The following is a 26,910-nucleotide window of genomic DNA, read 5'->3' as shown; positions in this document are numbered from 1 at the left end:
GGTTCACCGATGGGTCGAAAACAGATCAAGGCGTTGGGGCAGGGTTGTACGGGGTTCAGCCAAGACTGGAGAGCAGCACCTCTCTAGGGAAACTGGCCTCTGTATTCCAAGCCGAAATTACTGCAATCAGGACATGTGTGGAGGAGAATATGAATAGTGGTACAATGATCGTAGCATCTACATCTATTCAGACAGCCCTGAAATCATTGGCAGCTCCTGCAACAAGATCTAAGATTGTTGCAGATTGCCACAGGGCTCTGGTGGAGCTAGGGGGAAGCAATAGGGTGTACCTAGTGCGAGTCACTGGCCACTCAGGGATCTGTGGCAATGAACAAGTCGATAGATTGGCTAGGATGGGCGCAACAACTCCATTTATTGGACTGGAACCTGTCTTGACAATCACCAAGGCTACGATGAAATTAGAACTACGAAACTGGCTTAGGAAACAGCACGTAGGATACTGGACCAAAGTCCATAAACAAAAACATGGTAAGGTAATGATGCCCAAAGCCATGTTTTAAAAGAAGCTCTGTAATCCTGGGATTGAACAGGAAAGAGATCAAACTCATGACTGGACTGATGACCGGCCATGGGAACTTAAAAAAACACCTACACGCAATGGGTATAATGGAAGAGGACCCTAAATGTAGGATCTGTGATGAGGGTGAAGAAACTACATCACACCTAATCTTTGAATGCATGGCACTGGAGAGTGAAAGATACAGAATCTTTGGAACAAGTAGATCTGAAGAAATTGTGTCTAACAAAAAACTGGTAGAGGGACTCCTTGCACAATTTAAGGGCACTGGTTGGCTTTACTAGATATACAGGGAACGATACTGCACAATAAACCTAGTTTCGGTTCGGGCAGTGGCAGGTTAGACCTAAGCTGTTTTAGCTCTCCTGTTAAAATCAAATCAAATCAAATCAAAAATCAACATGTTGATGAGCTCATACTTTTCATTATTTAGGATCAATTGCCAATTTTCGCACTACTCAGGTATTTTTTCTAAATCATTTTACAATTTGTTTTGATCTACTGATGAGTTTACTGGCCAATAAATGACAGCATCATCTGCAAACGATCTCAGATTGTCTCCCAAATTGTTTACGTAGATAAGGAACAGCAGAGGGCTTTTAACACTACCTTGTGGAACACCAGAAATCACTTCTGTTTGACTCTAGGCCTTTCCGTCAGTTACTATGAACTGTGCCCTCTCTGACAGGAAATCATGAATCCAGTCACATAATAGATGATATTCCATAAGCACACAATTTCACTACAAGCCGCTTGGGTGGTACAGCATAAAAAGTCTTTTGGAAATCTAGAAACACGGAATCAATTTGAAATCTCTTGCAATAACACTAAACACTTCATGTGTGGAAAGAGCTAGTTGTGTTTCACAAGAATGATGTTTTCTAAACCCGTTTTGACTGTGTTTCAATAGACCATTCTCTTCAAGGTAATACGTACGAACAAAACTTATGTTCCAAAATCCTGCTGCATGTCGATGTTAATGATATGGGTCTGTAATTTAGTGGATTACTCCTATCACGTTTCTTGAGTATTAGTGTGACCTGTGCAATTATCCAATGTTTGCAACAGTGTTTTGCCATTTGTCCCAGGCAGGGTCATTTCAGGAAGCAGAAATCATGAAAGACATACCCGAAATGTTTGGACACCAGACTTGGAGGAAAATATGATTAACACTGTGGAAGGCAACCACAGTGTCAGTACCAGGCAGTTGGCCCACTAGTACAAGGTAAGCCGGACAACCGTGTGGAACATTCCTCGTGACAATAGTTACTAACCTTCTCACTTACAGCATGTGCAGGGCTTACTAGCAACTGACTTTCCACATTGGGAGCAGTTTTGTCACTGGTTTCTTCACCAGGCATCTACGATTCCAGGATTTGTGTCATCCGTCCTGTTCACAGATGATGCCACCTTTATGCAGAGTGGTATTTTCAACTTTCGGAAGTCATCTGTCTGATAGTATGCAGAACCCCCACGGTATTGTTACAGTTAATCATCAGCATTGGTGCAACTGGAACGTGTGGGCGGGGATAATTAGCAACTATTTTGAGACCAGTTGTCCTTCCACATCACTAAACAGCCCAGAACTATCAGCATTTCTTGTGGGTGACTTTGCATCCCCTGCTGGAAGAAGTGCCATTGATGATTTCAAGAAAAGTATGTCTGTTAGATAATGGTGCTCTAGCCCACTTCATAATTAACATCTGGATGCATCTCAATTGTGTCTTCCCTGTTGATGGACTGGATGAGGGGGTCCAGTTGCATGGCCTACTTGTTCACTGGATCTCAACCTGTGTGATTTCTGGTTATGGGGCCATCTCAAAAGTATTGTGTTTGCAGCACCCATTCCAGACATGCAGACACTGGAGCAGGTATTCATGCTGCCTTTGACACTGTTCAGATGCAGCCTGGCTGATAACAACATGTGACGTGTGAGACAGAACATGCTACAGCGTGTAACGCACATGCACTGAGGCACACGGAAACCATTGTCAATACATACTGTGACTGCGGTTGCATGGTACGACACGTAATGCACCATAGTATCTGTAACAATGTACGATTGAATAAAGCTTATCTAGCACGGAAACCATGCATTTCCGGATATAAAATCATTAGACCTTTTTTGTTCTGTATCCTCTCATTGATCATTCCCTGGAGTTTGTACACAGTGGGAGGAGGAATCACCCTGTATGTTCAAATTTCTTCTGAACATCATTAGCTCTAATATTTTGGCTTATTGCCATTACAATGCATATCTGAGAAAGTAATCTCTCTTTCCAATATACATTCCACTTTTCATTGTATCTTTGGTGGCTATTCTTATCAAAACATACAGAGCAGTGGATACACAGCTGAATAATAAACTCCATCTTCTGTCTTTTAATAGTCGTGGTGTTTTTTCCAATGCATATTTTGAAATCGTATGCTCATCACCAGGGTTTCATTTATGTAAGGACCTTCATTATTAGAGTTAAGGCACTGAAGTGATTTCATCCTTCCCCTATAATCTCACTTAGCAAGCAATGATATTACATTATAACTGATATACCCTAACATTGCATGTTTATAAACGATCTATACCAGTCACAGTGCTTCCCCTGGTTCACATTAAGGAAATGCCTTTAACTGTAGCTTGTAATTCCAAAGCTGATATATTTTTGAGTGATACAAGCAGAGCAGTTACAGATTCAGTTCAGGAACTGTCAAATACAACAAATCATGTACTGGAGAGGAACAACTCGTGGTTCACAGTGAGACCTTAATTGTTATAAAATGCAGTAAGTCCATTTTATTGCACAAAATATTGATGGGGCTGACAAATAACTTTTTTTTAATGGCAGCATGATTAGTGAAATAAAACAACACTGAAGAATATAGAGGAATGTTCAATACCAGTCATCAGCTTTGACCAGTGACGTAGGAAACATGCAAAGCTTTGACCAGTGACGTAGAAAACATGCTATAAACAATACGGCAACTATAACAATATGTCCATTGCTGATTTTTTGAAATGGGCTATGCTTCACTCCAGTCACCACAACTAGCTCTTTATTTGCTTTTCACAGGCATTGATTTCACTAACTAACCACATAACTGAATACATGCACCAACTGCTGATGCAACAGCAACCATTAACATTACATCACTGGCCAAAGCCAAGGACTCATATTGAACATTCCTCCTGACCCAACATCATGTTGTTGTGGTCTTCAGTCCTGAGACTGGTTTGATGCAGCTCTCCATGCTACTCTATCCTGTGCAAGCTTCTTCATCTCCCAGTACTTACTGCAACCTACATCCTTCTGAATCTGCTTAGTGTATTCATCTCTTGGTCTCCCTCTACGATTTTTACCCTCCACGCTGCCCTCCAATGCTAAATTTGTGATCCCTTGATGCCTCAGAACATGTCCTACTAACCGGTCCCTTCTTTTTGTCAAGTTGTGCCACATACTCCTCTTCTCCCCAATTATATTCCATACTTCATCATTAGTTATGTGATCTACCCATCTAATCTTCAGCATTATTCTGTAGCACCACATTTCGAAAGCTTCTATTCTCTTCTTGTCCAAACTATTTATTGTCCAACATTGAGACCTAATATTAAACTGAAATTTATTGTTCCTAGTAAAGTACATCATAAATCAGGAAGACTATGTCCTGCAACTTTTGCCTTTTACTGATTCATATTTATGTGCACACTGATGAATGATTGTCCTAAAACTAATAAAATCAGTTATCATTCATTAATATCAGTTTACTGTCCTACATCTGTATTTTCTAACTGTGTGCCACATGCAGTGTCTAATGAAATACCCATGAAACAATAATTTTTATGCAATTTATTAAAATTCCCTTGAGGAATTTCATATGAATATGTACAAAACCAGGTAAATGATACGTTTGTTGACAGACTGGAGGAAGTATTGTTTTGAGTGCCCATTCAATTGTAAGTTAATTTATGTTTGTTATTGTATATGCAGAAACCACCTGTAGTGCCAAGCACATCAACTAAATACAGAGAGAGAGCTTTTCGTTGCACGAGTTTGTACCTCCAAAGAATTGTACACAGCATATTGACATTCAGAGATTGTGGTTCAGTACATCCACTGCCTAACAAACATTTACTGAGGAGCTATGTTTTTTTTAATATGGTACCTATTCTCAAAATAAGGTTACAGCTTTCTGTCATTAATTGGTATTCTCAATTTGTTAGTCCTTTGCCATGGCTTTTGCAACCAAAATGGATTTACAAAATGATACAATGAATTGTACTTATACTACCTATACAATGCTAGCCGTAAAAATATAATCACCATGAGGATGACATGCAATGAACATCTAATTGGCATAAAGTGTACTACATCCTTGGATATGCGAACCATCAGTATTTCAGCATACAATTGGTTTAATAAAGCATTAATAATGGTAAATGCATGCATATCTATTATCAACTCCTTGAGACAGGGCATTGAAATCAATTTTCAAAACCCAAGGCATAAAAATCTGTTCAAATTTCAAATGGTATTGGATATATACCAACGAACAGTATAACAATGTGATTTTTTGAAACAGGCTATGTTGCAGATAAGTCTTTAACCACAATCAGCTCTTTTATTCTTTCATGTTCTGTATTTAAGGGTAGAATGCTTTTGAATGTTGTTTGTTTATGAGATTATGTTATGCTTTGTGTAAGGAAGAGGAACTACCAATGGATGTCTGAATATGGTAGCAGCAGGACAGGATGGTTGCCTACTGAGATCCGAGTTCACTGATCTGCAACACTGTTAATCATGTTCATTGGAATCTCTCAACTGCCATAAGAATATGGCACCTATGGGCTACAATGCATACAAGTTGTCAGTGGACTTGTGCACCTAGCACCCGAGAGAAAAGATTGTTCACTCTGCCAAGCAGGATCATACAGCCATGTCATGCACTTTGATTCAGGATAGGGACAATGTGGCAGCAATGAAGTGGACCAATGAGTGCACCCAAGAATAATGCTATACACAGGACTGGTACCACTCTTCAGCCTCTACTGTCAACAAACACACTACCAGAGCTCAAGCAACATAGAATGTACTCGTATTTTATCCGAGTTTTGTGCAATTTAGCTGAAAAGTTAATAATGTATTCTTCCTATAATACTGTAGATACACAATAAGGAAAAACTCGTCACTGTCTTTTTGTTGTTGCAATTTTAAAGACCAGCAGTGCAAATGGCACAGCTAGCATTCTCAACTTCTGGTTAGGCTGGATAAGATCTGTGACAATAATTTCTGGTTTTGTTTATAAAATTCAGTAACAGCTATCCCCCACTTCCACCCCCTCCCCCCAGAAATCATCAACCTCGCCACAGTGGGATGGCTTGTGTACCTCATCAATACAGATAACCAGACCATAGGTTTACCTACATGGACAGCAGTCTTTTCAGTATTTGGATGCCTGACCTGGCTTTTTAACACTGCCCACTGGGCAGAAGATCCTTATTATGTTGGAACTGCAAACAGGTGAAATTATGGGGAAATTAAAGCCACTATATTTCCCCAACACCATTCTGCTCTGCTGTGTGGTCTAATAAGGAAGACATTTTGAGTAAAATACTGCCCATTCAGATCTCAAGATGGCGACTACTCTGGAGGATGTTACCAGAAAAAAAAAAAAAAAAATAGTCTGACATTCAGTGGGTCCGAGAGTGAAATAATAGATCCCTTAATCATCTAGGTGAGTTAGAGAATTTGAAAATAGAAATGGAAAGGTTGAACTTTATTATAGCGAGAATCACTATAGTGCAGGGCCAAGGGCTTTTGCTTGTGAAGGTTTACTAATGAGCAAGAAAATTAGACTGGATAGACTACTATGAAATGTAAAGTGTATGTATTATTAAAGCAGAGAGAGAGAGAGAGAGAGAGAGAGAGAGAGAGAGAGAGAGAGAGAGAGAGAGAGAACAAACAGTAGGATCAGTGTATTCGCCAACTAGCTCTGTAGATGATGAAAAAGCATGTACAACATGAGAGAAGAAATTATCCAGTTTGTCGTGTGAGACAATTTAATCACGATGGAAGGAAAAGGGAAGGAACGATGATGGACTGAGGAAAAGGAATTAGGCCTGAAGATCAAACAATAATTGATCAAATGCTGTATCATAGTCGTTCATTATCAGATGAACTATGGAGGGGCAAGGAGTCAACATACCGCACTCCCAGCCACTGTCAACGTTTCGACCTTTGTGTCACTACCTCTCAATCACACAGCTTCTCAATTGGCATCACAAAGCTCGAGTGCACCTCGCTCCAGTCCTCCCACCAAGAAAAAAAAAAAAAAACCCTGGCAGTAGTTGGAATTAACCCTGGGTGTCTCACGTGAGGGTCTGTCGCATTGCCCACTCGGCTATGGACATAGAGCACCATTCACTCATTGTTAACACTTTGTTTAAGAATCACAAAAGGAAGTTGTATACCTGGAAGAACCCTGTGGACACCAGAACATTTCAGCTTATATAAGACATTCAGAAACCAGATTTGAAACTACGCAAAATTTCCAGGGGGCAGTTGACAACTGACCATGACCATTATTTATTGGTTATAAACTGTAGAGTACAACTTTGGAACTTTCAGAAAGCTAGAAGATTAAGGAGATGCCACAGAGATTTTGTGGATTTTCGCTGTCAAAGCATTAAGCAAAAACTGACAAACACATGAAAGTAGTACGACAAAAATGAGTAACTATGAAAGATGAATCGGCAAAGGCAGCAGAGAAACCAGCAAAGAGACAATTAACAATAGAAATCCTTAGCTAACAAGACACTGAATTTAATGGACAAAAGAATAAAACAAAAATGCAGCACATGAGGTAGGCAAGAAGGAAATCAGACACGAAAAATTAGATATACAGGAAATGCAAATGAAATGTAGATTTGATACTATAAGAGAAATCTGACAATGTTGGAAAAACTAAGATAAAACAAGGAACCTAGAGTTTCCTTCAGAATAACAGAGATCCTCAAGAGGATATACCATGACAAAACTACTGTGAATGGTACGCAACGTGTATGAGACAGGCAAAATAACCCCATATTTCAAGATGAATGTAATAATTCTGTACGCAACGTGTATGAGAGAGGCAAAATAACCCCATATTTCAAGATGAATGTAATAATTCTAATTCCAAAGAAGGCACAGACTGACTGTGTTATTACCAAAATATCAGTTTAAAAAAATACATGGTTGCAAATTAATTGTAGAAGAATATTAACACTGAGAGGCAAACTTAGGGGAAATCACATTTCATGGAAATATATGAACACCTGAGGAAATACTGACCCATTACTCATTCTAGGAAACAGCATAGAACGGAAAAACTTGACCCTAGCATTTGTAGATTTAGGAAACTTCTGAGAATGTCGACCAGACTCCTCTATCTCCAATTCAGAAGATAACAGAGATAAAATATAGCGAGTGAAAGGTTATCTGCAACTCTAACAGAAACCAGGCTCAGGGCGAAAGAACCACAGGATCTGACAGTACGCTAGATGGGAATCTGCAATGGTCATAGCATATTCATAATGCTATTAAATCTCTACACAGAGGGAGCAGTAAAAGAAACCAATGAAAATTCTGGAATAGACATTAAAAAGAGTTTTTTCAGGGGGGGGGGGGGGGGGGACTGCAGGTAGCTGTCGTTCTCCAACACGCAGCAAATGATTTGTAAGATCAATTGTAAAGAATGGAGACTTCATAAGATGATAAATAAAATTAAGATACCTGTATTGAGTATAGGCTATTCTAAGTAATCAAGTGATAATGAGAAAACAATCTTGATTAAGAAATGAGAGAGCATTAGATATGATTTGCTATTTGGGCAGAAAAATGACAAAGGCAAAAGTGAAGTCTATATGAAATGCATACTAGTACTATCAAGAAAAGTGTCTAAAAGAGTACTATTTCATATTCATCATCTACGTTTGTTGCTCTTGTATTGACCGTATTTCTAGATAAAATTATTGGATATAAAGTCCACCTGTTGCACAAAACAATTTTCATATAGACTCAAATATGTGTCAGCAACAATATGCCAATGTCACAACCGAATATCCAATATTTGAAGTATTTTATCGTAACTGAATGTAACTGGCGAGAAAGGACATCCAAGGCACAATTTGGCTAAAATGAGTAATCAGCAGATATGACACGTATTGGGGCGTATTGTAAGCGTCAATTTTGTAATGGAGCGTGGTGGGCAAAAATTTTACTGCAAGACTACGACGCGGTGGGTATGCAGGAATAACGTGGCTACGACGAATAGACTGGCGTGGACAGCTGTATCACAGCAACCTGCACTTAATGCAAGATAGAGTGATGTGCTGATTTGGACACATTCGCATTTAGCTGAAACGGGTTTGAAATCTCCGTCAGATAAGCCTGTTTCAGGTTTGTCATAGTTTGAATAAATAAATAAATAAATAGTCGTTTAACACAATCCCACATTTGGTTCTTCATGAAATTGACGCAAAGAGACTTGAATTGTTAAATAAGACCAAACCTGAATGATACATGGCATATTCGAGGCACGAAAACGTTTCAATCACTTACTGTACAATCGAAAACTTTCAAATAACCCTATATTACAACACGTACAGAAAGTACACGAAATTTAGCTCTTGTGTTAAGCAAACATTACATCCGACACGGGTAAAAGCGATGGTTATAATGTACGGAAAGATGATAGTTTAATACGTTACAGCACTTCAACATCTTCCGTGCTCTAGATATTAAAACGTGTTAAAGTTTCCGTCTTGTCACTCACTTTCCTTAAAAGATATTTTAAAAAAAGCTCAAACGAAACATATAGCGTTAACGAGAAACAAACTAATCAGCCAGTCTTTACAGTTAATTAATACTCACTGTTGACGCAGCCCTCCCGAAACGTACTATTCCAATAGAACTAATATCATACTGGTTTGCCTTCCATGAAGCAACTGCTCCTACTGTGGCAGAGCCCAGGAGACCATACTTAATAAGAGTCCTAAACTTAAGCATTGTTGAAGAACGTAAATGACAAACAACACACAACTTTCACTCTCAAAACAACACACAGCTACTAACACCATTCAAATTCATACCACAACTACCCTTTACAAAGATGCTCAGACACACAGCTATCAAACATCACTGACAGCTTTTATGTTCCTTGACTGACAGCATAAATAAGATGTTGTGATTTGAAGTATATGAGACGCAACAAGAGTAAATTGAAGCACAAATTAAACACATGTTTGTCTAAAAAAAATACTGAGTATTCGAGTCTATTTTAAAAGTATACTTAAATGAATGAAGTTTCCTAATTTCCGAAATACGTCTGCATAGAGACGAAATTTAAGAATGTAAGGCTCTTTTCTGACAAGGTGGAGCGAGTTTACATCGAGTTACTTGCATTAGATAATTACATGAAACTTTAAAAGTAGCAGACAGTACGATTATTATTTAATTCACGTAATTTTCCTGTCAGGTCCTGTTTGCTTTTTGCCGACTACTTACATGTTGCACGCTTACTTTTGTTTAGCACAGTATTGTCTACACTCGAATTTTGGTATGATTAATTGTAATAACCCATATCACTTCAAATACCGTAGGAATTTCATTCGCACATTAGTTTCTAACACTGATAGCACCTCTGAAAGTGGTTGCGTTTGCAACATTTAATCAAATATTTGACCATTTACGAAGTATAATCACCACCTGACAACACATGTTAAGTATCTAAACGCAATTATTCGACCTACCTCTGATTCATACGTAATATATATTTGATTAGAAATCTAAATACCTATCATGTGCCTAGTTCTTCATTCAGTTCAACTTAGTACATTAATCCTGTTAGTATTTTTAGTTTTTTGTATGCAAATACAATATAAGTATTTGACATGCAACAAAGTACCTTTGTCTGTAATCTATGACTGCAACTTTTTACTTATGTAACTTGCAATTTTTGTAGCAGAATGTTTATTAGATACAGTATAAGGTGTAAATATAGACATCAGGTTAGGGTATAGAAGAATCTGCTGTCACCTTCATTTAGCATTTGCATTAATTGGCTTTGCAAACACTATACCTTTTTCAAATGAGTTGGGAATCCAAATACTGTCGGTATAGCATCGTCCTTTAGTTGACGTATATTTACATAATTTCCCATGTAACAATTCTCTTCAAAATGAAGAGAGCACAGTAAATGATTTGCTGTTGGTTGGAAGTTCTCTCTCCGAGTAGCAACAATGCATTTCCGATTTAGAAAATCGTTTGTAAGGGGAAACATCAACCAAAGCAAACGCTCATGATGTATTATTTCTCCATGAAAATACTATATACAAGTAACAGAAAGTAAAAAAACAACCAGAAATGAGTGACCTGTGAAATGTAACATTGTTTCCGTCTTCATCTTTGCTTCCATTATACTGTTACAACTAAAAGCAGCACACGGACGAACCCTGTTTACGCACTGTTTCCCTGCAAATGGTGGCTTCTATGACGTTCAATGTGGGGACGCAACACTAACACCAATGCGCAGACTAGTTTTTATTTAGTAAGTCTCTGAAAGAATCATCTCGCTCTCTTTTTTTTCAGTTTGTTGGTTTTGGGCCGTGACCATTCAACCATCTAAATAGTAACGTCAATTATGACTATACAAAAATAAGGACAACCTAACAGGCAGTACCCGAGCAGAGGAAATCTCCATCCCTCCCGAAATCGAACCCTAGCACCTGAGCTCAGCAATCCACTGCGCTGTGCTCTATCTCTTTAGTTGGTACTACGGTTGCTACCAGTGAGCCCAACACTAAACTGGCGAGACCACCCGAAGGTCTCGTGTCTCGTCAAGATACTTGGTATTCTTATTTGGCAGAAGTACCAAACCTCCTTGAGCACATGCGTTACGATTTGTATGTGAAAATGCCTCTCACGTCTCATTGGAGCAGAAAATCGGTGGACTTGAAACGTCACAGATATAGCTATGTGGACGCACGAAAAGTAGCATAAGTTTGACAGCAGTTATTTTAATTGGTTCTTTTTATAAAGAAGCCACTCATATTTTTGCAATGTAAAAGTATCGAATATTGTGAACGGGAAAAAAGGCTTTTTGTGTAAATGCCACTTTTACCGTTACGTCACGCCTAAATATTCTACAATGCATTTCAAATGGCGGTACCCACACGGGTTGCCAACGAACCGTCACGTCAACTCACGGGTTCTTGGCGATTTGCTTATCGGAAGTTAACCAATTTTTACAGCGCGCTTACACGTTAAAGTAGTTTATTTTGTGCTTTTGTATCTTCTTGATCTTCATTTCATTATTGCGTTTTGTTTTCGTGGCAAATTGCAGTTGTTGCATTGCGAGTTGGTTATTTTTTCCATTGAGTCTTCTTCCACAAGCGAGGTCAGATACTGGAAAGCGAGAAACTACCGAGGTTTTACAATAACGGAACAGAGCTGACACCTATACTGTATATACACTGACAAGCCAAAACATTACGACTACCTGCTTAATATTTTGTTGGTCCAGCTTTGGAAAGCTATACAGCACCGATTGAGCGTACCATCGATTCTACAATTCATTGATAAGTTTGTGGAGATATGTGGTATCAGACTTCTACATACAAGTTCTGAAATTCCCTTAAATAACAGGCTGCTGATATTTGTATGTGGTGATAGCGACCGATAGTGAAGCAGAAGGGTTCCCTCGGATTCACATCAGGCGAATTTGGTGGCCAAGACAGCAACGGGATTTCACTATCATGCTCTTCAAACCACTGTAGCAGCATTCTGGCTTCGAGACGTGGACGATTATACTGCTGATGGGTGACATCACCATCAGGAAGACGTCAAGCATGAAGAGATGCAGGTAGTCCGCAGCTGAAATGATGTCCTCGATTACTACCACAAGTCCCATGCAAGTGCAGGGGAATATGTAACATAGCATAATACTGATCTCAGCAGCCTGCGCCTGTGGCCTGGTGAATGTTTTAGCCCTGTTCATCTCGATGACGTCGTTTGTGGAGATGACTATCGACATGGTGTAGTAAGAAACATGATTCATCCGAAGATACGACCGTTTCCACTGATTCACAGTCGAATCCCAATGGTCCCTTGCCAACAGCTGTCTCAATTGTCGATGTCGTTGGGTCAACATGGGAACACACAGGAGTTGTCTGCTGCACAGCTCCATGTTCAACAATGTATCATGAACAGTGTGCTCCAAAACACTTGTGAGTGCAACGGCATTGTGCTCTTTCGGTGGAGATATCAAAGATCACCCTCTGTCCTACTTTAGAGAGCAGACAAGTCCCAAATTCTGCGTTCTGTGAAGAGTCCTGGATGTCTAACCAATTAGCCCTTAGTGATAGTTTCACTGTTCTTCTACCACTTTCCGTAAATGCTCACGACAGTTGCACATGAACATTCGACCAACTTCTCCGTTTTCGACAGACTCGTTCGCAGCCATACAGTTGTTTATGATGTTATTAATCATGTAAGGTTCTCTTTCTCCCCTTATAAACTTTGCTGGATGTGTTTGCATGTGTATATTTTCACTAAGAAACAAATGTCGATGTTTTGAAATGTAGTTTCACTTCTCACACAAAGCTGATCAAGATCATGCGTTATGAAGTTTAATTTGGCCATTAATAAACTTTATCATTGTTAGTGCCTCAATTTCAGTACTGTACTTCAACTTCTTGTATCATAGATGGTAAGTCACAACCTCAGTTTCACCATTTATATTGAACTAAGTGAACTGATGTGGACGTGATGTAATGTGATGGAGAGTGTTAATACACTCTGATGTGATGGTGCCATGACGTGACATGATGTGATGTGACAGGCAGTATGAATTAGCCTTAAAATCCAACAGGATGCATGCAAACACCAGTCAGGAAATTAGAAATTTTATTATGTTAAAAGCACACATTCTTAATCAAGCATATAATTAGCAGAATATTTCTAGTCGAGGGTGTAAATTCCACCTCACATTAAAGCAGACTGTAGACTGTCAATATTATGGCGCAGTATTTGGTACAGAACAATATTATTGCCAGTCTCCATGCACAACTGAAGGTTGTAGGTCATGTTATACACTATATTGACAGATTTACTGAAATTAGTTTAGTTATTATATGATTAGGAATATGCAGAGTGATATCTGTTTCTTTTTGTTGATGTGTTCACAGTTGTGGAGAGATATTCTGGGGTATAGAATCTGATGTGTATTTTCATGGGGTAAAGCTCAATTGTGTCCAGAGTAAAATAATTACAAGAATAGTGACCAACTGAATTCGTATGGTTAAAACCAGATCACAGTTTAAAATGCAGAGGGAACAGGAAGCGAATTTGCAGCCCAGTGGTGATGAACAAAACCAAATGCAAATGGTAGTTGCTGGCAAGGAGAATACAAATATCTTATGGCTGAGCTCTCAAATCAAATGAAACTTTTGTGAATACCGTAACTAGTTTAGCTGCGGAACAGTCCAACATGTCTGCTACTCAGACGAAACTGTTTGCTGAGCAAGGGGGTATGTCAGCTGCGTAGGCAGCTATTTCTGCAAACGTAGAAACCATAGCTGTGGAACAGGCAAATATAGGGGTAAAGTAACAAATCGGACCACCACTGTGAGTAATTTTAGCTACAGAGCAGGCAGAATTGGCTGAGAAAGTAAAGGGTATAACCAATAAAGTGAACGAACTGCCTGCAAGGGGAGATTTTGTTAGAGTATTAACTGATGTGAGTACTTAGACAAATGAATAGACAGAAATCAGGAAATAAATAAATAGTATGAAGCAAACCCATGAACAATTTCCGATCGAAATAAACAGAGTAAACAGTGAAACTGAAACCGTGTGATGGAGACAACTAAGCGTAGAAGTAGAGGTAGAAAACCTGGCCGCAAAACTAAAAGAATTAGCGTCCGGGTGTGAAGGGCGAATGGAACAAAAGTTCCAAGAAAAAACCCAGAAGTTTAAGCAACAACTAGACGATTGGGTAGTGGATAAGGAACAGCTGGTGATATTGTCTGTTAATAGAGGTATCAAGGAAGCGGTAGAGAAGATAGTGAGAGAAGGCCTACCGTTAGGTCACCAAGTAGATCAAGAGTTGAAGGAAGTTCGTGAGCAGATAGGAACCGAGTTCCAAAGACGGAAAGGAGAAGTTACATAGAATTTGCAAACATGCACTCAAAGGACAGAAGAACTGCAGGAGGTGGCTACAGAAGAAAGAAAGGAAGCCAGCCCAGAAGGAGATCTAAAGGTAGAAATAAGGGCTCAATGTATAATTATGGGGGTGACGAACAGTACCCAGATACAAGCCCAAACGAACTGATGTATGGAAGTATGTCACCTATGAGTGATTATACCAGATCTGTCATGGAAGAGAAAAGTTACAGCATAGGCAATTTCAATTTTTTTCCGGAAAAGAAGACATTAAATCTTGTCGTATTTATCAGACGTTTCAGAGGAGTGTTACCACGAGCTTGACTGGTCGACAGAAAATCGAATATGTGTCAGGATACATCCAAGGCGATGGTATTCTGTGGGTGACTGACATAATAGACACATGTTACACCTACGAAGAATTTGAGAAGGCATTCCTCAATAGATATTAGTCAAGAGGCATTCAGGCGAGATTGAAGAAGGAAGTGCATAGCCTGGAACCCTTCTCATACCGAAAAGGGAACTTAAGGAGATACTTCGAAAAATATTTGAATAAAGGAAGATATCAACCAATACACCACAAAAGTGTGATAATGATCATCAAGGCTCAGCTTCCAATGGAGATCAGGGAAAAACTGTTGCATGTTTCCGAAGATAATCCGGAAGAATTCATGTCTGCAATAGATTCAATCGATTTGCTAACAGGAGGAACAAAGAGGAAGAAATAATTACAATAAATCATGCCAAACTGAAAATGGGCAGATTTATTAAGAATGAATGGAAGACAAATGGATAATTTTCATCAAACCAATACGAATAATGGTTACAACAATCAAGCAAACTGTATGGAACAGCAGAATAACGAAAGAAGTTATGAGCTTAACAAAAACAGCCAGATGCGATTTGAAAGGAGGTACAATTCTGTATATAATGACCGTAGAAATCAAGGTCAAAGTATTCAAACCATATATGAGGGAAAGTCAAGGCCAACAAATAATCAAGCCTGTCAAGAACAACCACTGGTCATAGTCGAAGCAACCGATGACAACAATGGACTGGCTAGACCGAGAAATTTAATTTGAATCAGACCAGATTACGCCCCAGAGATTCCGTCGATGAAAGAGTTATGTGGGGCAAGCAATCATCTGTAAGCTGTTTTAGATATGATGATGGAATGAGGATCTTTGGGGAGTTAATGGAGGACATAAATCCTGGGGAACTAGTTTCTAATAAAATGCCAATATCAGCGATCTGTGCCGAAATGTTAGACATACCTAACTGAGTAATCTTGGATACCAAAGCTTCGATAAATGCGATCTCCAACAATTTATTTAAACGGCTATCCCAGAAGACAGAGTTACCGACGTTGCAGATACACAACTGTAAGATCATTGGAGCCTTAGGCACCCACTTACAACCAGTCTAGATACAAACTTTGCTAGATGTAACAACAGGAAATACAGCGATAAGATGCGTGTTCCTAGTAATACAAAAATTAATAGAACATTGTAACATTGGATTAGATACTATGAGGAAGAAGGACTTAAAAATAGGCTTCTCGTCTGGTAAAGTCAGTTTTTGTGATAGTGGGGAAATGGCAGAAGTTGATCTGATCAGGAAAGAAAGGAGCATTGGAAATTACTTCCTGGGCATGGCATTAAGCTCATTAGAAAAGAGTTGTTGGTTGGTTGGTTGGTTTTTGGGGGAAGAGACCAAACAGCGATGTCATCGGTCTCATCGGATTAGGGAAGGAAGTCGGCCGTGCCCTTTCAGAGGAACCATCCCGTCATTTGCCTGGAGCGATTTAGGGAAATCACGGAAAACCTAAATCAGGATGGCCGGACGCGGGATTGAACCTTCGTCCTCCCGAATGCGAGTCCAGTGTGCTAACCACTGCGCCACCTCGCTTGGTCCAATTGAAAAGAAAGGAGATGTAAATGTACAGAAGAGGTAAAGGAAGGCAAGATACTTGGGATAGCAGAACAAGTGGAAGAAAAGGCAAAGGAAGCTGATGGATTGGATAATGAACAAAATGATCAGTTGGTGGATATTTTGAAGAAATATACCCAGGTTTTCGAAGAAAGGCCAGGAGTTATTAAGGGATTTAAGTGCCATTTGGAGGTATTTCCTCATGAGGCGTATTGTAATAAATCGTATCCAATTCTGTAGAGACTGAAGAAATCAATGAGTGAAGAAATAAACAGGATGATAAACTAGGACCTGATAGAACCATTGGTCAGTCCATATTGCAGTCTGCTGTTAGTTGTACCCAAACCAGGGGTAACGTAAGATTGGTGTTGGATGCAAGAGTCATCGATACAATTATTGTAATGGTGAGAACTCACCCAGAAAATATAGACAAACCCATTCAGAAGTTTCATGGTGACAAGTACTTTACGGGTTCATATTGGCAGATCAAATTGGATGAACAATGAAGACAATATAGGGAGTTCATACATGCCAAAAGAAGTTATCAGTTTAAAGTATTGCCTTTCGGTTTGAATGTGAGTGCAGGAGTTTTTATAAAGGCATTAGATGCAGTATATGACCAGAACTAAGAAGTCAGCTCACCCTGTTCGTCGATGACATTTTAGTCACTACCACAACGTGGGAACAGCACATCTGCTTCTTTTTGAGATTATTGGAAACTTTTAGGAGATCTGGGATAACCGCAAACCTGTAGAAGTCTCACTTCAGGATGAAGAAGATAAAATTTTTGAGTCATGAACCATGGACCTTGCCGTTAGTGGGTAGGCTTGTGGGCCTCAGTGATACAGATAGCCGTACCATAGGTGCAACAAAAATGGAGGGGTACCTGTTGAGAAGCCATACTGGTGTGTGGTTCCTGAAGAGGGGGAGAAGCCTTTTCAGTACTTGCAGGGGCAACAGTCTAGATGATCGACTGATCTGGCCTTGTAACACTAACCAAAATGGCCTTGCTGTGCTGGTACTGCGAATGGCTGAAAGCAAGGGGAAACTACAGGTGTAATTTTTCCCAAGGGCATGCAGCTTTACTGTATGGTTAAATGATGAAGGCGTCCTCTTGGGTAAAATATTCTAGATGTAAAATAGTCCCCCATTCGGATCTTGGGGCAGGGGACGACTCAAGAGGACGTCTTTATCAGGAGAAATAAAACTGGCGTTCTACAAATCGGAGCATGGAATGTCAGATCCCTTAATTGGGCATGTAGGTTAGAAAATTTTAATAGGGAAATGGATAGGTTACTGTTAGATATGGTGGGAATTAGTGAAGTTCGGTGGCAGGAGGAACAAGACTTCTGGTCAGGTGAATACAGGGTCATAAATACAAAATGAAATAGCGGTAATGCAGAAGTGCGTTTAACAATGAATAAAAAATAGAAATGCGGGTAAGATACTATAAACAGCATAGTAAATGCATTATTGTAGCCAAGATAGATACGAAGCCCATGCCTACCACAGTAGTACAAGTTTATACGTCAACTAGCTCTGCAGATGACGAAGAGATGAAATGTTTGATGAGATACAAGACATTATTCAGATAGCGAAGGGGGACGAAAATTTAATAGTCATTGGGGACTGGAATTTCATAGCAGGAAATGGAAGAGAAGGAAATGTAGTAAGTGAATATAGAATGGGGGTAAGGAATGTAAGAGAAAGCCGCGTGGTAGAATTTTGCACAGAGCATAACTTCATCATAGCTAACACTTGGTTCAAGAATCATGAAAGAAGTTTGTATGCATGGAAGAGGCCTGGAGACACTTCAAGGTTTCAGATAAATTATATAATGGTAAGACAGAGACTAAGCAACCAGGTTTTAAATTGTAAGACATTTCCAGGGCCAGATGTTGACTCTGACCACAACCTATTGGTTATGAACTGTAGTTTTAAACTGAAGAAGCTGCAAAAAGTTGGGAATTTAAGGAGATGGGACCTGGATTAACTGACAGAAGCAGAGGTTGTAGAGAGTTTCAGGGAGAGCATTAGGCAACGATTGACAAGAATGGGGAAAGAAATACAATAGAAGAAGAGTGGGTAGCTTTGAGAGATGAAATAGTGAAGGTAGAGGATCAAGTAAGTAAAAAGACGAGCGCTAATAGAAATCCTTGGGTAACAGATGATATATTGAATTTAATTGATGAAAGGAGAAAATATAAAAATGCAGTAAATGAAGAAGGCAAAAAGGAATACAAACGTCTCAAAAATGAGATCGACAGAAAGGGCACAATGGCTAAGCAGGGATGGCTGGAGGACAAATGTAAGGAAGTAGAGGCTTATCTCACTATGGGTAAGATAGATACTGCCTACAGGAAAATTAAAGAGACCTTTGGAGGAAAGAGAGCCACTTGTATGAATATCAAGAGCTCAGATGTAAACCCAGTTCTAAGCAAAGAAGGGAAAGCAGAAAGGTGGAAGGAGTATATAGAGGGTCTATACAAGGGCGATGTACTTGAGGACAATATTATGCAAATTGAAGAGGATGTAGATGAAGATGAAATGGGAGATATGATACCACGTGAAGAGTTTGACAGAGCACTAAAAGACCTATGTCGAAACAAGGCCCCAGTAGTAGACAACATTCCATCAGAACTACTGACAGCCCTGACAAAACTCTACCATCTGATGAGCAAGATGTATGATATATGCGAAACACCCTCAGACTTCAAAAGAGAATATAATAAGTCCAATTGCAAAGAAAGTAGGTGTTGACAGATGTGAAAATTACCGAACTATCAGTTTAATAAGACACAGCTGCAAAATACTAACACGAAGTCCTTACAGATGAATGGAAAAACTGGTAGAAGCCGACCTCAGGGAAAATCAGTTTGGATTCCGTAGAAATATTGGAACACATGAGGCAATACTGACCCTACGACTTATCCTAGAAGATAGATTAAGGAAAGGAAAACCTACGTTTCTAACATTTGTAGACTTAGAGAAAGCTATTGACAATGTTAACTAGAATACTCTCTTTCAAATTCTGAAGGTGGCGGGGTTAAAATACAGGGAGCAAAAGGCTACTTACAATTTGTACAGAAAGCAGATGGCAGTTATAAGAGTCGAGGGGCATGAAAGGGAAGCAGTGGTTGGGAAAGGAGTGAGACAGGGTTGTAGCCTCTCCCCGATGTTATTCAATCTGTATATTGAGCAAGCAGTGAAGGAAACAAAAGAAAAATTCGGTGTAGGTATTAAAATCCATGGAGAGGAAATAAAAACTTTGAGGTTCGCCGATGACATTGTAATTCTGTCAGAGACAGCAAAGGACTTGGAAGAGCAGTTGAACGGAATGGATGGTGTCTTGTAGGGGGGATATAAGGTGAACATCAACTAAAGCAAAACGAGGATCATGGGATGTAGTCGAATTAAGTCGGGTGATGCTGAGGGAATTAGATTAGAAAATGAGACACTTAAAGTAGGAAATAAAGTTTGCTATTTGGGCAGCAAACTAACTGATGATGGTCGAAGTAGAGAAGATATAAAATGTTGACTGGCAATGGCAAAGAAACCGTTTCTGAAGAAGAGAAATTTGTTAACATCGAGTGTAGATTTAAGAGTCAGGAAGTCGTTTCTGAAATTATTTTTATGGAGTGTAGCCATGTATGGAAGTAAAACATGGACCATAAATAGTTTGGACAAGAAGAGAATAGAAGCTTTCGAAATGTGGTGTTACAGAAGAATGCTGAAGATTAGATGGATAGATCACATAACCAATGAGGAGGTATTGAATAGAATTGGGGAGAAGAGGAGTTTGTGGCACAACTTGACTAGATGAAGGGATCGGTTGGTAGGACACGTTCTGAGGCATCAAGGGATCACCAATTTGGTATTGGAGGGCAGTGTGGAGGGTAAAAATCGTAGAGAGAGACCAAGAGATGAATACACTAAGCAGATTCAGAAGGATGTAGTTTGCAGAAGGTACTGGGAGATGAAGAAGCTTGCACAGGATAGAGTAGCAGGGAGAGCTGCATGAAACCAGTCTCTGGACTGAAGACCACAACAACGACAATTGTTGACAAATAATTTTGCTGGGCAGTGCCAAGATAAACGCTATTAAGAATTTTCCTACACCTAGGGGTAAGAAACAACTTAAGGCATTTTTGGGTTTAGCCTCATTTTTTGACGGTTCATTGAGGACCAAGTCATGAATGCAGAGCCATTAGTAAATTTCTCAAGAAAGTATGTTTTGTTGGAAGTGGAGAAATGACTGTCAGTATGCATTTGAGAAACTCAAATATGCTCAGGTAATTGTTGCATCATCCAGATACTGGTATGGACTTAGATTTTTGCTTGATGACAGATTCTTCAAATGTTGGATTAGGATCTTGTCTTTTCCAAATTAAGACTATTAACGGGCAACTTACATTCTTCCCTATAGCTTTTGCAAGTAGAGTATTGTCGAGTGTGAAAGGGCATATGCCACAACTGAGTTGGAAGCATTAGCTATAGTTTGGGCTGACAAGAAGTTCCGTTATTAGTTATGTGGGGCCCAAACAATGGTCTATTGCGATCTCCAAGCCCTCAGCTTCTTGCAAATGTGCAAGGTGCTCACATCGACATTATTACGGTGGACAATGCCGTTACAGGAGCATCGATTCCACATACGATATGTTAAGGGAAAGAACAATCAATGCCCTACATAGGCTCCCAGAAAGATTAGACCAGGAAGAACAATTAGGTGAGTGTAGAGAAGAATTTACTATAATGTTAATGAAAGAACCAAAGGCATGTAGGTATTATTTGGAATTATGCCAGGGGATGGAGAAGTTACACAAAAAGGATATACGCTGGCGTTGTGTCAAACAGAAATTTGCACAACTAGAGTATGACAACCTGAAAGGCTATTTTAAGGTGATAAATTGAGTTTTACTCCATCGGAGGAACACAAAAGGAGATAACTGGTGTGTATGTATTCCTGAAAGTCATGAAGTTAAGTTGATGCAATATACACATGTAGCATGGGGCCACTTTGGAGTGATTAAGTGCGCCAATAAGCTACGAACGTAAAGTCATTAGAATGTGTGCAATATGTCAAAAAAAAACCTAATAATAAAGGTAGCACAGGTTTCCTCCATTCTATATTACCAGAGAAACGACTAGCTTTGGTATCCATAGATGTCGGTGGGGCATTACTTAGAGTGCAAGGAGGATGTAGATACATTGTAGGCTTCTTGAATGTATTTACAAAACATGTGAAGTTATATCCAATGAAAACCGCAACGAGTAAAACCATCTTAAGGAAATTATTGCTGGACTATATAGTGCAAGTAGGGAAACCACAAGCTATTATATCAGATAATGGCAGTAATTTTACCTCACATACCTAGAGGAAAGCATTGGAGCAAACTGGAATGAAACAGATACTAACACCAAGATATAATACATAAGTGAGCCCGATTGAGAGGGTTTTCCGCGAGCTAAATCGATTTATGGGTGCATGTCCAAATAATCAAACACGGTGGATAGAATATGTGCAACAGGCTTCACACCAGAGGAAATGATGTTTTAATAAGTGGGTGAACAGTCTACCAAAGGTAACACATGATAAGCCCTCTTGGGAAGAAAAGATTAAGATGGCTTTAGAGAACATAGCCGAAAAGGGAACGAAGTTTCTCGCGATGGCACTTATATGTAAAACATTCTCGGTATTCTTGCCGCGTCACTTCTGGATAAAATTTCTAGCTTTCGACGATTACCTCCATCGTCATCGTCAGGAGCTGACTGTCTTCACTGCTGCTGTGGTAGCCTTTTTTTATAGCCCGTGGACGGCTTCTGATTGGTCGGCTTATGACTGGTCGGCGATTACGTACTGCTGTCGCAGACGATGTCACTGTGTGCGCCGGTGACGCCACCGCTTCCGTTGGAACGTAAACCTTGGAAGGAACGTCTCTGCTGCTTCTCTGCATCGAGCACCCGTTTCCATGCACAGCTCAGATGGTTTCCGCTATCGCTGTTAAAGTTATTTTGGCTCATTCTTATTTCAACAGCCTCCTTAATAACGGAATCCCAGTACGTGGAGGCATGGGACTGAATTTTTGTTTCATCGAACAATATTTTATGTTTGTTCCTGAGGCTGTGCTCCGCAGTTACCGATTTCTCCAGTTCTATATTTTTAATATGGCGTTGGTGTTCTGCACAGCGGTCGGAAACGGTACGAATCGTCTTACCTATATAATTGCTTCCACTCTCGCTGGGTATATTATAAGCTCCAGCGACCCTGAGGCCAAGATTGTCCTTAATATGGCGCATCGTCTCCTTAATTTTCTTAGGAGGACGAAAAATCGGTCTTATACCTCGTCTGCGCAGGACTCTTCCTATCTTGCTGGAAATCGCGCCACAAAAAGGAAGGACCGCAATCGGTGTTTCATCCTGTGAGTGTGCAGCACTTTCACGTTTCCTTTTTTTTTTTTTTTTTTGGAGAACGCTGCCTTTATATTACGTGCACCATAGCCATTCTTTCGGAACACGTACTTCAGATGGTTAATCTCGGACCTTAAGTGGTCCTCGTCAGAAACAGTTTTTGCTCTATATACCAAAGTGTTCAAAACGGCTCTCTTCTGAGTAGGATGATGGAAACTCTGTGCATTCAGGTATAAATCGGTATGCGGCGGCTTACGGCATACAGAGTGGCTAAGACGCCCGTCCGCCTGTAGTTGTACTAAAACGTCTAAGAAAGGCAATCTCCCTTCCTTCTCCACCTCGACAGTGAACTGGATGTTCGAATGTATGCTGTTTATGTGTTCCATGAATTGTTCGAGAGCTTCTGCGCCGTGTGGCCAGATCATAAATGTATCGTCAACGTAACGATAAAATAAGGATGGACGGAGGGGAACCGAATTTAATGCACGTTCCTCAAAATTCTCCATAAAAAAGTTAGCCAGTGATAGAGACAACGGAGAGCCCATCGCCATACCTCCCGTCATTTCACAAAATTTGTTACCATACAAGAAATAGGTGGTCGTCATCACGTGCCGAAAAAGCCAGAAAGAGAAAGGTAAAATATGACAATAAGTTAAAGAAAGTACAAACTTTTGCTGTAGGGAACAGAGTGATGTTGTGCACTCATCCACAGGTATCTTTATTGAAGGAGAGGAACAAGAAATGGCAATTGTTATTTTGTACCGTTTGACATAATAAGGATTCCACATCGTGGGGCATATCTATTGGCCTACCCAGTGATGGGAAAGGTGAAGGGACTCTATCCTCACAATGATATTAAAAAGTACTATGCGAAGCGAAAATTAGAATTAGTCCAATCTCTAGTAAAGACTGAATATATTAGGGAGATTTTATTTCATTGGGTTTTTATGTGTAGGTTAGTTACATAAGTAAGTGTATTGATGTTTGTTTTCAGCGGAACTACAGAAGGAGAGCTGATGCTGATTGTATACTTTTATGTGTATATGGATAACTTTTGTGTTCATTTCCAGAATGAATTTTAATTTTGTATGTGTTCATGTTCTCGATTAAGTATAAAGAGTAATGTAGTTCATGAGTGATAGTGTCAGTACATACTGGAAACAAATATTTTGACGGGAGATGAGTCCAAGTGACTCTGGACATTGAACTTCACGCACTTATCTGAGAAGTATGCTAAGGCAGAATAATTTTTCTGGGGGTACCAGACAACAAAGAGCATGGGTGTGCATGTCATCTTGTGGTTGGCTTTACCACAATTAGGTGGACCTATGCTATATAACCAAATTTTCAGTGTAATGTAAAAGTAAACTAACGGTGGCTGAACTGAGTTATGTTAGATTCAGATGATAGCGAGAAATTACCGTGTATTAGTGGTTAAATGTTTGTATTGCTTGAGCAATTAAATTACGTATGAAGTTATCGAGATATAAGCGCAGTGTAATTGTGCGCTCCCATGGACAACCTGTGACTGTTGATGGGGTACAACCAATGCACCATAATTAGGAACATTATGAGATTTCATATCGTGTTGAACTGATCCATGGTGCAATTCGATGAAAATAGGATCGTGTCACTGATGACATCATCAATAAGTCACAGGTGTTTCCCAGCCCCACTCCATCCTTGTCTGACAAAAGCCAGTTGCCCTATGTATAAATTAGTGGAAATTCAAATTTTGGTGGGAAATTCAAAATGTTGTCAGAGAATTCCAACAATTGTCTAACTGCACTACTGTGGCAGAAACGTTGTTGTCATAAGTGTAAATTGTCAGGAAATTCAAAATGGTGCATTGTCGTACTAGCAGACTTGGAATTATGGGGCAGGGAATCTGAGACTTGGAATACTGGGACAGGCCCTGTGATGTCAGAATACAACATGGCCAACCTGGATAAAACATGGCTGACACAAGATGGTCGATCTGGAATTGTAGTGCAATCTTAATGTGACGTCACAACACAAGTCTTGGAATATAGGAACAGGCTCTGTGACGTCAGAATATAGGATGGCAGTGCAAGATGGTAGGTAAAATATTTTAAAGTGAAATCAATGTTGCTTTTGACTGTTAAAACATTATGTATTGTGATTGCAACTACAACATGTTGTCATTTTCAAGCATTCTGAAAACAATCAGTCATCAAATATAATATACATAATTATGAAATTGACAAACACTGAAACTGAAATTTTTAAAGACAGTTACGTAGGATATTGTAATCGACTCAGTAATACATTGAAGAGCCAAAGAAACTGGTTCACCTGCCTAATATCGTGTAGGGCCATCAAGATCACGCAGGTGCGCCGCAACAAGATGTGTCATGGACTCGACTAATGTCTGAAGTAGTGCTGGAGGCAACCGGCACCATGAATCCAGCAGGACTGTCTATAAATCATTAAGAGTACGAGGGGGTAGAGGTCAATTCTGAACAACACGTTCCAAGGCATCCCAAATATGCTCAATAATGTTCTTGTCTGGGGAGTTTGGTGGCTAGTGGAAGTGTTTAAGCCCAGAATAGCGCTCCTGGAGCCACTCTGTAGAAATTGTGGATGTGGGGGGTGTCGCATTGTCGTGCTGAAATTTCCCACATCCGTTGGAATGCACAATGGACATGAATGGATGCATGTGATCAGACAGGATGTTTATGTATGTGTCACCTGTCAGAGTCATATACAGACGTATCAGGGGTCCCATATCACTCCAACTGCACATGCCCCACACCATTACAGAGCCTCCACCAGCTTGAACAGTCCCCTACTGACATGCAGGGTCCATGGATTCATGAGGTTGTCTCCATACCTGTAGATGCAATCAGCTTCGTACAATTGAAACGAGACTCGTCTGACCAGGCAACACGTTTCCAGCCCTCAACAGTCCAATGTCAGTGTTGACGGGGCCAGGCGAGGAGTAAAGCTTTGTGTCGTGCTGTCATTAAGGGTACACGAGTGGGCCTTCGGCTCCAAAAGCCCATATCGATGACGTTTCGTTGAACGGTTCACACACTGACACTTGCTGGTGGCTCAGCAATGAAATCTGCAACAATCTGCGGAAGATTTGTACTTCTGTCACGTTGAACGAATCTTGCAGGATCTTTTTCCGGCTGCAGCGATGTCAGAGATTTGATGTTTTACCGGATGCCTGATAGTCACGGTACACTCGTGAAATGGTTGTACGGGAAAATCCCCACTACATCGCTACCTCAGAGATGCTGTGTCCCATCCCTCGTGCACCGACTTTACCACCACGTTTAAACTCAATTAAATCTTGATAACCGGCCATTGTAGCAGCAATAACCGATCTAACAACTGCGCTAGACACTTGTTGTTCTATATAGGTGTTCCTGACAATAGCGCCGTATTCTGCCTGTTTACATATCTCTGTATTTGAATACACATTCCTATACCAGTTTCTTTGGCACTTCAGTGTATAATGCTGTGCTATTCTGTGTAGGAGCGTTTGCATGATGTGTCATAAATTTGTCAGCTGTTCCATATACAATATACGTTACAGAGCGTGTGAAATAATGATGTTAACACTGAAATTAAAATATCGAGTAGCACGCGTGGTAACTGGATAACAAAAGCGGCCAAGATGTAAACACGCAAAGTATCGAAAGATGCTAATACATGGAGTCGATACCACGTGGTTTTGAAATGAGTGTGTATAAAAGAGAAAAGTGATGGAAATATGCGTGAAATAAAAAACGGAATCTACGGAAGATACTGAGAATATAGATTAAAAGGAGATCATCGATGAAGTGACTATCAGGTCAAAATAGAATAATA

General features: G+C 39.9%; 1 protein-coding gene across 1 annotated transcript in view; it reads right to left on the bottom strand.

The window, feature by feature from the left end:
• Positions 1 to 9,676, bottom strand: part of LOC126249044 (aarF domain-containing kinase 1) — a 123,883-nt gene extending 114,207 nt beyond the window's left edge. Inside the window, exon 1 of the mRNA XM_049950671.1 lies at positions 9,445 to 9,676. Within this exon, the coding sequence (XP_049806628.1) occupies positions 9,445 to 9,579 (135 nt within the window). The 5' untranslated portion in view covers positions 9,580 to 9,676. The remainder of the gene's footprint in view (positions 1 to 9,444) is intronic.
• Positions 9,677 to 26,910: the final 17,234 nt, after the last annotated feature.

Source organism: Schistocerca nitens, chromosome 3 (assembly GCF_023898315.1).
Source record: "Schistocerca nitens isolate TAMUIC-IGC-003100 chromosome 3, iqSchNite1.1, whole genome shotgun sequence".
NCBI lineage: Eukaryota > Metazoa > Arthropoda > Insecta > Orthoptera > Acrididae > Schistocerca > Schistocerca nitens.
Note: the sequence above shows the minus strand (reverse complement) of the source record. Positions and strands in the feature narration are given on the sequence as shown.